The sequence below is a fragment of the Cryptotermes secundus genome, unplaced genomic scaffold (genome assembly GCF_002891405.2).
Source record: "Cryptotermes secundus unplaced genomic scaffold, Csec_1.0 scaffold1361, whole genome shotgun sequence".
Taxonomy (NCBI): Eukaryota; Metazoa; Arthropoda; class Insecta; order Blattodea; family Kalotermitidae; genus Cryptotermes; species Cryptotermes secundus.
The window spans coordinates 108,728-123,977 of NW_019733337.1; the positions used below are offsets into that span (position 1 = coordinate 108,728).

Here is a 15,250-nt window from a genome sequence, read left to right on the forward strand (position 1 = left end):
ATATTCGCAACGCAATTCACCTGCCCTGAAAATGGAGGCGATATGTTCCTCCGAAATGTCGGTTAAAACCAAGAATACACGGCGCCAGATCCCAGAAGACGACTTTCTTCATAGTCATCGCCGTGAAAACCTCAAAACATACAAGTACTTGTAGTTACTATAGGATTCTGACGATGGTGTATAACACACTGATATACTGGGTTTCTGGACGATGGGTAAAGTCCAGAAACCCAATATATCAATACAAGTACTTACTCAGTTTAGCCTATATTAAAATAATATTTACTTTATTCTTTTAATTAAGTGGTGTATTTTAATGCGATTCTAAAGCATATATTAAACAATTTATGTACATAATTTTCTTTTCAAGTCTTGTGAACACTGAAGTCTTGGTTATGATTGCTTATTGATTCACTGTGCTGTATACGTCACATAACCTAACAGTGAACAGGTGCATGTAATTTAATGTCTGTTCCTTATACGTGAAGAGGTCATCCTATCACACGTAATTCCTCTGTTGAACAAACCTGTTATTCACAAGATTTGAGGTTTTCACGCCGGTGACTGTAATGAATGCCACCTTCTGCGATGTGGCGCCACGTAGATCCTGTGTGACCCGACGTTTCGGAGGATCCTATTCGGCTCTGGCCTACTGCCTGCTCCCCCAACTCCACAGACCCTTCCCCTCTCCTCTCTATTGATTTCCCATGTGGTCCACTCTCCCTCCCTTCCTGTTCCTATATAGCTTGGTGTTTTCGACTGGTGGCTCAGTCTGCAGCCACCTGCTCACGCTGGTTCCTCGCTCGCGGATTTTTATATCCTGAAGATTGAGGGACACGTTCCTCCGAAACGTCTGCTCACACAAGATCTAGATGGCACCACATCCCAGTAGACGGCATTCATCTCTTATGCGTATATTGAAAAATGTTGTGACTTATTTATATTAGAAGAATACAGGTACTGTTAGTCTGTCGTCTGGATCGGAGTTTCGTGAATTACTTCTCATTAGTAACCGTACACTTCTTATATTTTACAGGAAAATTTTTCTAGTAAATACCGCGGTCTGTTCTATATGCATCCTCCAATTTTTCTCGATCACAGCTGTAGCACTGAGAATCTGGCGAACACAGAGCGATAACAGTCAAATGCTTATGTGCTCCTCCTTTTCACTGCATCATTTTCTTCGTGTTACACAAAACATCGCGTTGAATTTCTAATCTCTTTGCAAACAAGAAAGTCTTTAATTTAATAAGATCTTTCTTTTTGCCAGCAGGAAGTGTCTGAATGCAAAGGTGGGGAGGTTCTTGTCGTCAAAGGATTCAAATTATTCTCTTCGTAAGGTTTAATTAAAGAAAATAAAATCTTAGTTATCTGTTACTCAAGTAGATTTTCTTGTACAAAGGAGACGCCAGCCCGATCCTCTTATGCATTCATTCCTTCTAAACCCTGTGCTTTCTCTCAGTGTGGACAGAATGGAAGAAAAGCATGGCGCTAGTAACGATGACTGTGTATGTGTGTTGTGTGTTGCGCTTGCGCCCCTGACTTCTGCCAACTAATGTCTGCATTTGGACTACAATCTTTGTAATACTTTCAGCTGAACATTTCAATTCTGTAACATCTACCACTTCGTGACGATAGTACATTAACAAAATTATCAATTACCTAGACATTCACCGCCATGATTTTTTAAACGACGTTTCGGACACAGGAGATTACCTCCGTAAAGTAAAAGTAAAGCTATCCCTGTAACAGGCCGTGGAGGCCCATAGGGTTGTGAGACGTCGAGGCTTCCACATTTTCTAGACATTCGGCTCACAGATGGCGGTGAGGTCAGTCTTACGCTCCGGCCGCCTTTTACCCAGAAGGAAGATTCCTGGTACTCATTTCTGTTAGAGGCTAAATCGACCCCAGGGTCATAGCACAGCCGGAAGGGTTAGGTCAAATGAAAAAATCCAATGACCTCATCCGGACTTGAACCCGCGACTTTCCGGCTTGCAGCATAGTGCCTCAACAAACTACGCTACCGCGTACATCCATACTCATGAAAACAAATCGTGGTCTTCTTGGTCCAGTACGCAGAGCTAATCTCCATCTGCGGAGATAAAGAGTCCAGACTCCGAAACATCGTGTCAAAAATTATGACGGTGGATAATGCCCAAAATATGCTTCACTATAATATTTCGCTTTGGGTTAGATTTCAGGGATTCAGGCCGGTGAAAATTAAGATTGTGATCTTCGGGGGCATGACACCATGCAACTTGTTAGGTATGTGCCAAAGTTTCGGATGAAATTACTACCTCCATCTTCAGGATAGAATTGAGCTGAGAGCGGAAAACAGTACTAATGCAGGGGAAGTTTGACCGGGGCTATGAGTGAACTAATGGGAACAAATGGCCCTTCAAGGAGATATGTTACCATAGGAAAAGATAAAAATAACTAAATGGAACACTTATGAAGAGTGGTACAACTCAGCCTCTAACAGAAATGAGTACCAGGAATTAATTAAATAATTTTCCTGTGGAGTAAAGCGCGGCCTGCGCGTAAGGCTGACAACCTTACTGCCATCTGTGAGCCGATTGTCTAGATAGTGTGGGAGCCTCAACGTCTCACAACCCTACGGGCCTCCACGGCCTGTTACAGGGATAGATTTGCTTTACTTTTACCTTCGGAACGTTGGTACTCCAGGAGCAGTACTGTTATCCACAATGTGACACCGAGTTGTCTGGTAGAATTTTACAAAACTGTCGGAGGAAAATACTGTCACCATCTTCAGGATGGGAGGATAGAGCTGAACAAGCAGGCAGAGTGAAGCTTGCTGTGCTCTGTCTGCTTACACTTTAACCCTCAAGATGGAAGCAGTACGCTCCTCATAAACATCGGTAAACTAATACCAGACTACACAGTATCATATCGCAGAAGGTAGTAGACCTCCTGTTCATAGCTGCAGTCCAAAGAACGTCAGAGTTCATATGTTAGCAGCCGTGACCAGGGGCTTCACTACCGAGAAGCACTTTCATTATTCACCGCCAGGAGAACACTCACAATACATTTCTGAACACAATACAGCACGCTGTTAAATCGGGTTTTAAGTTCCATTCTTGAATGCGCTTTCTTTTGAGGGTGGCTTTCTACAGAACATCAAAAAAAATACATAACCTGCGATGATGCTTAGTGTGCGTCTACAAGAGACGAACCCTTTGTGTGATGTTGCATTGTCTGTGTTTAATGAGTAATGTTACTTGAATGTAATAGCAACGCACTGCCAGGAACCTGTCTAATATAAAGTTTCATATCGGCTTTTCAAATATTTATAAAAATTTTAAAAGGCTCTTTGATCACCGATCAAGTTGAAAGGCTGATGTACTTGATTTTTTCTTTCTTTCTGTGTATAAGTGTCATAAAGCAATAATATTCTGTTACAGAAAGCGAACAAATGGATGAAACGTCTGAAGATCTGCATACATTTTAATTAATGTCGTTATATTCACTGTGGCTTGCAGCATGTTCTAATGATATGTCTGTGATATCGTCATAAGCACTGCAAATGCACCTAGCCTAGTGTAATGACAGGGACTCAGAAGTTCTGGTGGAGTGATCAGCATTTATGCTTCCTGCTTAGAAGGTGCCGGGTTGAAAACCCTGCCTCAATGCCAATTTCCATAAGATTTTTCTTTGATCTCCTCAGACCTTCCAGTAAAATGCCTTGTAGTACCTCAAAATGGGATAAAATCATTTCCTTCCACATCCTTACCACTTCATTATTCACTAACGTTCGATGGTGTATAATCAGACACATTGTCAGCGTCTTTAAATAAAACAAGACAGATAAATACAAGGAGGTCAGAAAATCAGTTAACTGGTTAGTAAAATGTAAACTAGAATAGTTAAAATTAGCTTTTTTACTTATTGAATCTACAAGGATTGTTACAAATGAGATCCCCCCCCCGGTTCAGTGCACAAATCGCAAGACTGTGATACCGTTCTACAAATCTAAGCATGTCCCTAAATACGAGAGTATGTTTAAGGTTAACTTGCGTTTGGGCCACTCTGTAGCTCACGTGACAGCATATCTCCAAGCAAATGCAGGCGGCCCCCACACTCTTATACTGTGCCCATGAAACTTACGGTTCAGCGAAGTTTGCCAAGTGTATACCATTGTTTCGAATGAATGTATCGCCTCAATCTTCGGGGCAGACGACAGGTAATACAGAGGAAGACCTGAACAGAGCTATGAGCGAACAAATTGGAACTGGAAGCCCTGAAATGGTCTGTTTTCTCTACGAGAGGAAGAGGAAGATGAAAAAAAAGAGGTTACAGATGAGGTTACAAAATGAAAAAGGAAGTTACATAAATGAAAGGAAACAGACCTCGAAGATACGGGAACCTATCTACGAAACTACACGGCGTCAGGACAAACTAATTGACGGTAAACCGCCCGTCGTCAAGTAATTCTGACTCCGACGGCCTCGTGTCGCAGTAAACTTGACATTACCTGCTGTGAGAACCTCACGTCACAAGAAACACAGCTGCCCCCAGAAGTATCACTCTGTGGTGCTTCAACACGAGGAGGTCACTGCCCCTAGGACCGAACAGTGACTCTTGTCATTACGGCTCCAAACGAATGCCCTTCTTCGCTGAAATTGTAAGATTTGAAAACAACCAGTCTGACGGTGGCTTTCAGATGCGTTGATCCCACATAGAGCGGGGGAAAGAAACAGTTGTACCAACCGTAGAACAGCTGACTGAGATTAATGGAAAGGAAATATGGAGACCATAGTGTGTCGGAATCAAACAATGGAACACAGGGGGCTTGCAGATATGGGAATTCAAGAGCGAGGGGTGAGGGGAGAGGGGTAGTATCGATCATGTTCACCCAGTCTCCACAAGCATGCTTCAGAGACAGCAGTGTAGAAGTTGTATAAAATGACATGCCCTGAGGAGCCCAAACAAGCAAACAGTGTGACAAGGACATATGACGCTGGGGGGTAGCTGCTTACAGTGCGTCACGTGGGTCCGTAGGAACAGGCCTGCCACTCTCACCTCGTACAGGTCTACATGTGAAGTAATTTGACCTTTCCTGGACATTTGCACTGTTTAGATGAGGGCAGTGTTGAAGATATTTCGGAGGTACATGCAGGGTCCAAGTTAATGTTGTGCGTGTTAATATTGTGCCACATATGCTGGAAACCAGAATTGTGAAGCCAGCGGAGACAGCCGTTGCCAGGTAACGGCTCTAGAAACACGCCTGTTGCTAGGAGATGACTCAGGAGCCGTCACGTGATTGCCGCAATAGACAGAAGGGCTGTTGGAAGCGGTGTTTCCTGTGCGGTCTGTGCCGAGGCTATATAAGGAGGACCAGCTGCCATTACGAGAAAAACGCGTGTGGAGGCGGGGTCGAATACCTCCACCGTGACCCTGCGAGTCGTACGAGGCGACGAAAAGGGAAGTTTCAAATCTGAGACAGTAAAATGTGGTCGTGAGTCCCAAGGGACTCGGACCCGAGAAAGAATGCACTGGCAAGGGCCAGCAGCTTTTACAGAAGACAGATCCGTCCTCTCATCAGGGAGGGCGCCCCACACAAACAAGACTGTAACTATTAAACAGTAATAAATATCTGATCATGAGCCCCAGACGGGGCTCGACACCAAGATTTACTGAGTGACTGACCGTCAGTCGCAATGCGGCTTTGACTTTGCGAGAGTCTTGAGACGGCAATTAGAACAGTAGGAGGTTTCTGTGAGATGGCCGCCAGCCTGCGAGGATGTGAGCCCGGGAGCAGAGGAACGCCCACTATTGGAAGCCGTTACCAAGTAACGCAGTGAAGACCGTGACTGAGAACTCTATATTCTGCGTGTGATTTGTAAAGTGTAGTCATGAGTTATGTTTTGAGTATCCGATATCTGATTACTAACCCAAACCCCGTCTATAGCTACTCTATCACGTGAAAGTAACGCTCAAGACTCGCCTTCGGCGGGTATTGGGTTCGAAATTCGGTCCGTATAGCGGCTACCGTGATTATTTCGTGATATTTCTCAGATTCTCCAGAAAAATTCCGGACCAGTACCTCGATTAGGCCATGACAGCTCCCTTCCAAATCCTTTCAAATTCACCATTCATCAGTTTGCAGCGTCGCAAAGTAACCATGAAGTAATAAGACGCAAGGAAGTTGCTTTCTCTCTTGATACCTGTTACTTCCACATTGTCTGTAACATAATCATTGAGAGGATGTGCCATTCTTGTGCCAGATTTCCTCTACAGAAACTTCATAAAGGTAAAGCTATCCCTGTACCAGGCCGTGAAGGCCCATAGGGTTGTGAGACGTTGGGGCTCCCACATTTTCTAGACAATCGGCCCACAGATGGCGGTAAGGCTTTCAGCTATACGCGCCGGCAGCCCTTTACCCCCAGGAAGATTCCTGGTACTCATTTCTGTTAGAGGCTGAGTCGACCCCAGGGCCATAGTACGGCTGGAATAGTTAGGTCAATTGAAAAAATCCACCTCATAGGGACTCGAACCCACCACATCCCGGCTTGTAACATAGTGCCTCAACCAACTACGCTACCGCGGAAACTTCATACCGGTTAATTATCTCTCTGCCTCCATAATACTTACACACTCTGCGCCCTCTTTATCAGAATCACTCACTCACTTATGGAGCTGAGCCCTTCTTGAGAAGCCGCTAAATCTGAAGCTACTCAAGAAATTCCCAGCATTTATCGAACCCAAAGGTTTATTACCGTGTTCATAAGAACCCTCCATTGGTTCCTATCCTGAGCCAGTTCAATCCAATCCATACTATCCCAACCTATCTCTCTAAGATCCATTTAATTTCGTCCACCCACCTACATCTTGGTCGTCCCAGTGGTCTCTTTCCTTCCGGCTTTCCCACCAATATCCTATATGCATTTCTCTTCTCTCCATTCGTGCTACATGCCCTGCCCATCTCATCCTCCTATCCTTATCAGAATTCTAGTAACATTTTACTTTCGTCAATTCAGACGCCCTGAGATTACGAGACCCGTTTCGATATGTCCCAGGTAATTTCATGTCATTAAACAAGTTCAATTTTCCATTCGGTAACTGCGACATAAAAAGGGGTGTAATTAACAAGTTATTTCTTTGAATTAGCTTCTGACCAACGCGACGCGCCGGCACCGTCAGTCCGTATCCGTGAGAACGTGTTGTATGCGAGGGCAATTCGCTTGGAATTATCAATAACGTTCCCAAGGGAAATAACAAGGAGCTTTAATTAAAACCAAGCATAAATACTCGTTCTCCGTCCGGGGTATGGTTGCTTCCCGTTCTTAAATATCGCGGCATATAATAGATACAATTTTACCTGTATATCAGAAAGAACACTGAAAAAAATAAATTAAATTTTACTAATGTACTTTAAAAATACTGCACCGAGGGTTCGAATCGCCCCCAAAAACTCTACTACAACACTTGCATATCGCTTTAACAGCCGTGGCTACCGTACATATTGGTAAGAACACGGAGTGAATTTTGTTTTTTTCCTTATGCTGAATTAATTAATCACTACGCCATGAGGACGTATGGAGGAGAGAAGGTATAGCTCCAGCATTCTTGAGCTCGGCACTAGAGAGAAATGAATGGTCAGCTTCACGTCCCGGCCGCTTCATCCCCGGGGAAACAGACAATGGCCCCCATTCAATAGGAGGCCGGATGGCTGAACACTATGGAGAAGAAAAAAATCTCTTTCCCCTGAGTCAAGTCAGTCACTATACCTACTGAGCTATACCGTGTGGTCCTGTAGATTTACATTAATAAAATTTACATTCATTGCTTTTGAAGACCCCAAATTCCGTTTCCAAATTATGCCACTCCATCATGGTATCAGAATTTGGGGGGAAGGGTCCTTGTCTACAGATATTCACAAATGTTGATGAACAAACTCGTTCATAAGCATCCAGACTAGTGAGCACTGCTCAGGCCCTAGATAACCTGCATGCTGGTTTCCCGCCTCTGCTCAGTAGCGCCATAAGTGCAATGCTGTCAGCATGAAGCAACCCATTCCACGGGGCAGGAAGGGGCGCTGTAATCTCAGGCGTGTGCTCTGCTTGCAGGCCGCTGGCGTCCTACTACACGTACATGGAGCAAGACAGGGACTACATATGCTCGAAACCTGAAGACAACGGCATGCACCAGTGCAGCAACTTGCCTAACTATAAGGTCGGCGATCTCGTCTGTAACGAGAGCGCCATCGCTGGCTCGACGAACGCGCCGACGGAGCGAACCTGTGTCGACTGGAACCAGTACTACACGGAGTGCAAGCCCTCGCCCTACAACCCTTTCCAGGGAACAATCTCATTCGACAACATCGGCCTCGCCTGGGTAGCCATCTTTCTTGTAAGTAGACTCTGAACCTTCTTCTTTCATTTCCTCTCAAGACCCTAGTGAAGCCGTAAGGGAGGTACTCGGTTCACATCTCGCCTGACATACCGACTGTCCTGTAGTCCCTACCGGGAGAGTACCTCAATAGGCCACGACTTCTTCCTTCAAACTCGCTTTCTATCAGTTATATACGCTACCATGCTGTTGCCTAGTAACGGCCGTTGTCTGGGTGCTTCTTTCCCGGTAGTTACCTAGCAACTGGTCTACATGCCACCTACGTCTAGGTCTTCCTAGTGGTCTCTTTGTCTCTGGCTTTCCCTCAAATTCCCTACATGTATTCCTCATTTCCCCTCACCTTCCCGTAACAGGCATCTTCTGCTCGATCGGTTAGTGTTCACCTCGTAAGGAATATACACGTCCACGTGGGACACGGTTCCTTGCCCTGCCAGTATTACAGATGGTTCAAATTAAGAAGTTAAGATTTCGTTCGTGTAATTTAATATAAACTGTTCCGAATTGCAGTCCTAGACTCATCTAGAAACAATAATATTTGCATAACCGTCTCCACCATACATATTTGCCAGAGGAACACTTTTTGCAAACCTCAAGTTTCCGTGCCATCTTAAAACTGTTTGGCCCCTTGCGTGTATGGCAACTTCTTCGACACGCGCGTAATGCGTACAGTATGAGAAATCTCTTAGCATCAGAACTAGAATCAGACAACTACTATGTTTTCTACACTATCCATCGTTTTGTCTTCATGTAAAAACACCGTTCTGTTTATTTTTCAAAACACGACATTTCGGTGGAACCTACTCAGTTGGGCCCAATCGATAGAGCTAGTCCCTGTCTCCGGACAGCTGTACCAACACCAAGATGGGGCATACACGCTAGCTCAAGCGATTGGGCCCAACGTGAAGACGGAGACAGAATCCAGTCTCCGAAATGTTGTATTTTGAAAAATAAACAGAACGGTGTTTTTAGATGAAGACAAAACGATGGATAATGTCCAAAAACATAATACTTGTACTAATGTACCATCGTTGAGGCCGCGCCATAGCTCAAGCGGTTAGTCGCTGGCTTCCCACCACGACGGCCCGGTTTCGATCCCGGGTCTGGTCAAGTGGGATTTGTGGTGGACAAAGTGGCGCTGGGGCAGGTTTTCTCCGAGTACTTCGGTTTCCCCTGCCAATCTTCATTCCACCAATTGCTCTACAATCACCCTCACCTATCATTTGGGGCTGGTACAATAGGCCAGAAGTGGCCGCAGAACAAGGGACTTAGTCCCACCCCACTAGCAATAAAAAAAACTGTACCATCGTCACAAACTTTTATGTCTTATTTAGACTCAGAGAGAACTGGAGACGCGAGGATTACAATACTTAAGCATACAGCCCGTTGAAATTTCACGGCGCTGTCATTGCCTATGACGTCGAAAAGTGACGTGGTTGAGGAAAAGTTAGTTGGAAAGGACTAGGAAGGAGGAGGGCGTGGTACAATCCGGGAGCTATCTCAGCATGTCTGCGTGAAAACCTTGGTACAGACGGTGTTCCGGCATGGATTCGAATCAAGTACTTCCGTATACAGGCCTAAAGCGTTACTGCCACATCAACCAATTCGAACAACATGCCATCAATTTATTATATTATATTGTCACGTAGTATGTGTGACTATAGACGGGGTATGGATTGGTGAATAGATTTATTGGCCACTTACAGGTCGTAACTACAAATAACTATCGCTATTTCCACCTTTTACAGTTCACTAAAGCACATAGTCTAGTGTTCTCAATCTGTTACTAGACGTTTCCTGATAACGGCTCCAACAGTGGCTATTCCTCTGCCTCCGGACTCAAGTCCTCTCTCCACAGGCTCCCGTAGAGAACTGGCTGTTTACTATGAACCGACGGACTCTGACCTTGTCCCTTGCTTGTAACATCTCGGCACGGACCACATAGTAAACAGCTCTCCTATTGTTGCGTTCGTGTCAGTTGCTCCGGGAACGTGTTTACCGAGTCATTGCCTAGAAACGGTCCTAGTATATCCGCCCATCTCGAGGTCGTTGCATAGCAACAGCTGCACATGCTACAATATTATATTATATTAAGGTCACCGCCTCCATCATCAGGGTCGAAGAATGAGCCAAGAAAGCAGAACGAGAAGTACATGGCCTGAAAATGCGCTTAAAGGGAATCAGAGCAGGAAGATTAACTTGGTCTGCCGAACTTGCAGATGGATGCATTACGTTCATCCGAAACGTCGGTAAGCTTCTACCGAACTACAGGTAATGACATTCCAGACAGTTTAGCCTCCACCGTGACAAACTCAAACCCAAACTGATGTAGTTTTCCCGGTAGTATCCCTGTGTATGCAAACACTTCACGATGCCTGTCAGACTGTCCGCAACTGCCCCGCCATCTTTGTGTGGATGCGGCGGTCCATGTTCAGATGTGTCGAGGCGTGCACTGAATCTCGTGGCGGACATTTTGTAAATGTACTCTTTGGGTTATAACTCGCAAATGCAATGTGTTCCGGACACATGTTGATATGGAGGTTTCTTCTTGTTCTGATACGTGGAACTCGGGCCCGAAGTCTGCCCGCAGCTTTCAGTTAACACCCTGTATAACCGATACTCTTTGTTAATGGGAGACCAGCCAACTCAACAACCACACATACCCGAAGTAAAATAAATTCTCGGACGCATATAGATTCTGGAAGATTTACAGTACATAATCACTCTCTGGTCCCTAGCGCAAGGCCGCATAAATTATAAACAGGTATGAAGTGTTTCTCCAACCATCCATCTGCCGCGTGAAGCCCGCGATATTTAGAAATTCAGGAAATTTCCCCACGTTTTATAAAACAGAAACGTAATACTCATATGCACAGGAGCCCATCACTAAGCGTACATAAATAAACATAAAAGGTAAAAAGGTAAAGCTATCCCTGTAACAGGCCGTGAAGGCCCGTCGAGGCTCTCACATTTTCTTTAGACAATCGGCTCACAGATGGCGGTGAGGTTTTCAGCCTTGCGCGCCGGCTGCCCTTTACCCGCAGGAAGATTCCTGGTACTCATTTCTGTTGGAGGCTGCGTCGACTTTAGGGCCATAGTGCGGCTGGAAGGATTAGGTAAATTTAAAAAATCCACCTCATCGGGACCCGAACCAGCGACCTTCCGGCTTGTAGCATAGTGCTTCAACCAACTACGCTACCGCGTGTCACTTAAATAAACATAACGCTCAAAAATTCTTTCACATAAGAACATTAATTGCTAATTCATATAAGCCTATAAAGGTATATATGCCCTTATATAAAATTATATTTTAATAAAATTTACATGCATGCTACGCAGAATGCTTATTTTAATTATTATGGTAATATTCACGTGTATTCGGAAAGCCATTTTTTTATTTCTGAACGCTTTAATGACGAGTCGTATGTGCAGGATAGCATTCCTGCTTAACAGTCTCGACATACAGAATGTGCTCTTTTTCTCGACAAATTTTCCCCACAACGTTCGTTCCGGTATGTATTTAGCGAGTTACGCTTGGCACAAGCAGAGAAACGTGTGCAGTTATTGATGTGAAGCCTCCGTTGCCGTTCTTCGATTTTAACCAAAATTGGAGTACGTTGATAATCTTGTTAAAATTCAGCAGTATCAAATTTCATTAAAATCCATTCCACGATTATCGTGTTGTTTCGTATGTACAGAGGGAAGGACAGAAGGAGTGGATTTAGTAGACTGCAAGGTTACAAACGCACCTGAAGCGATATTCTATCATTCTTCGCAGAATTTAAAGGAGTTCGTAAGGTTCTACGTTCACAAAAAAAGACATATCAACTTTACAGTAGAATTGTCTCCTTTGGTTTGACAGAGTTCATTCTCTGCCCCCCTCTGTACGCAGTCAGACCCAGTTCATTAAAACAGTCAAAGAGAATTTATTTATTAAAGAGATGAAAGTAAACATAGGGAATTAAAATATGAAGCGAACATGATCAAAGCTTATGTCCCAGAGTATGTTACATGGTACTGCTGGAGACAAACCGTGCAGGAAGAGTACACCAAGGGGGCAGAAGCGTGTACCTAGAAGGGGGAGGGAGCGGGGGGGGCGCTTCGGAATATTTATGGTTAAAAATTATGATAACGTTGTATTTGCTTTCCTCCTGACAAAACAGTAGCAATAAATATTACTCCTCTCTAATGAACTGTGCTACAAGCCAGAAGGTGGCGGGTTCGAATCGCGGTGACGTCATTGTTTTTTTTTTCAATTGACCTAATCCTTCCAGCCGCATTATATCCCTGGGGTCGACTCAGCCTCTAAGAGAAATGAGTGCCAGGAATCTTCCTGGGGGATAAAGTGCGGCCGGCGCATAAGGCTGACAAACTCACCGCCATCTGTGAGCCGAGTGTCTAGAAAATGTGGGAGCCTCGACGTCTCACAACCCAATGGGCCTTCACGGTCTGTTACGGGGATAGCTTGAAGCGTAAGACTGACAACCTCACCGCCATTTTTGAGCCGAGTGTCTAGAAAATTTTGCAGCCTCGACATTTCACAACCCAATGGGCCTTGACGGCCTGTTACAGGAACAGCTTGGCGCGTAAGGCTGACAACCTCACTGCCATCTGTAAGCCGAGTGACTAGAAAATGTTGCAGCCTCGACGTCTCACAACCCGATGGGCCTTCACGGCCTGTTTTGGGATAGCTTGGAGCGTAAGGCTGACAACCTCACTGCCATCTATGAGCAGAGCGTCTAGAAAATTTTGCGGCCTGGACGTCTCACAACTCAATGGGCCTCCAAGGTCCGTCACAGGGATAGGTCGACGCGTAAGGCTGACAACCTCACAGCCCTCTGTGAGCCGACTGTCTGCAGCAGTCAGAACTGGCTACAGAGTTGCCTAATTAAGGCAGGCGTGGTGTTAGCATTCCTGTTCTCCCCCCCCGCCCCCCATTCATACAGACGCACATTGCGAACGTTCTGCCCCCGCTTCTGGGGGCGGTAATGAGATGACGTACATTTCCGATTCTCCGTGTTCTCCGCACAGTTCGCCGGGTTTACTTGAACTGCAAATGTGAGACTGGGCGGTGTGTTTCGGTTCAAAGTCGCGTTTAAGCTGCCCAGTTTTCCGAAAACTTGATGGGTATGGACATAAAGCAGTGTAGCACGGAGATGATGATATATCGGTCTGGCCGTGATGACAGCTGTGACAACCACCGCGCGGATTTCAGTGTAACTGTAATGCACTTTACACAGTTTGCTATGGATACAGGAAAATTGGCAATAATTGGCATTGTTATTGTGTCAACATGAAGCGACTGCGTTGTGCTTTTGTTCGGCAGGAGATGAGTAGTGGCGGTTATTATTATCGTTTATGAAGTGGCTATAAGGATTTCGGGCATATTCGCAACACAAAAAACTTGCAAGGGTAAATTTGTATTTTTCGCCGTGTCCGAACTTCTGTCCGTAAGCTTGTAACAACTCGAAAACAACCTAACATACTTGTACATGAAATAAGACATCGAAGCGACTTTCACTAAAATTTATCAACATAACAAAAACAAACAAACTCCATGGCCTGTAGTCCACAAGCGAACAATACCGACCGAGGGACCGCCGCTTGTCGGCGAAGTTAGTGCCATCTTTTGCTGATAATTTCACGTGGTCAGCGCAACGGATCCCCACGGCCGTTAATCTCGGTTTTCTAGACCGGAAATTTTATCAACATATTCAACTTTTATTCTAAATCGGACAACAATAACGGACAGTTCACACGAAGACCTGCACGTGTTTCTGCGCGCATCTGGAGAGTTAACTCGCTAAATGTTTATAGGAGCGGAAAATATTTCGAAGAAGCGAGGCAAATAAAAGTGAAAGATATATTTTAAGTCCAGTACACGTTTTGCCACAAGTCATGCTGTTTTCAACAGAATTAAACACAAACAAGGGAAAGTGCCATGCCCTTCCCTCAAATCGGAATATACTCGTACGTATCATGCCTTGTATTCGCAAACTTACGGAAGAAAGCTCTTGTGTAAGGAATTTGAATTTCCCACTGACGTAAGAATAGCAGATGTATGCTACAATTATGTCACGTGATGGAGTGACTATAGACACTATAGACGAGGTTTGAATTGGCAATCGGATTTGCTGGACAGCCATTCAACTCGTGGCTACAAACAGTCCGAGTTACACACTCCATATATCACCGTAACTACAGCACACGTAAAGTCTTCTCAGGCGACACTAGCCGTTGCTTGGTAGCGGCTTCAACGGCGGAAGTTCCACTTCCTCTGGGTTCCCGAACTGTTCCCAGCCTGTTATCAGCTACTCACTTCTCACAACTGCAACTCTCAACTCGCTCAACCTACCATTCAACGTCGAAACAGAAGTTATGTTATGACCGGCGGTCAGTAGGTCAGTCTGTCTTGGTGTGAAGCCCCCCATTGAGCTCAAGACCAGATTTTTATAACTGTCAGACAGTTGCGGGTATGTTGATATAGGTCCCCCTCTCTGATGAGAGGACGAGTCCGTCGTTTACAATTGCTGCTGGTCCTCGCCAGCGCAGTCACTGTCGGGTCCGAGTCCTTCCGGACTCATGACGATATTTTACTGTTTCAGATTCGAGACTCCCCCAGCCTGGAGGACCAAGTCCCCTTATTTATGTCCCCCAGGAACAGGGTGGGCCTCTTATACCCCCAGGCACTGGGTTCCCTCTTCGTCGCCTCCTACGACTCGCTCAACCGACCACTAGAGAGCAAAGTTACTTTAGACTGGCGGTTTACCACCAGTCAGTCTTGGCGCCAAGCTCTTTGAGGTTCACGACCACATTTTTTTTTTCTTGTAACTGAACCCTTGCGGTCCTGAGCTCTGTGTAACATCATCTCTGACAAGAAGGT

The 15,250-nt window shown here is 45.2% G+C and overlaps 1 protein-coding gene across 2 annotated transcripts in view; it reads left to right on the forward strand.

Moving 5' to 3' along the window:
• Nucleotides 1-15,250, forward strand: part of LOC111868090 (voltage-dependent T-type calcium channel subunit alpha-1H) — a 137,321-nt gene that overhangs the window by 40,075 nt on the left and 81,996 nt on the right. For both annotated transcript variants that reach the window (XM_033752931.1, XM_023858475.2), the window contains exon 5: nucleotides 8,088-8,370. In XM_033752931.1, coding sequence (XP_033608822.1) covers nucleotides 8,088-8,370 — 283 coding nt within the window. The remainder of the gene's footprint in view (nucleotides 1-8,087; nucleotides 8,371-15,250) is intronic.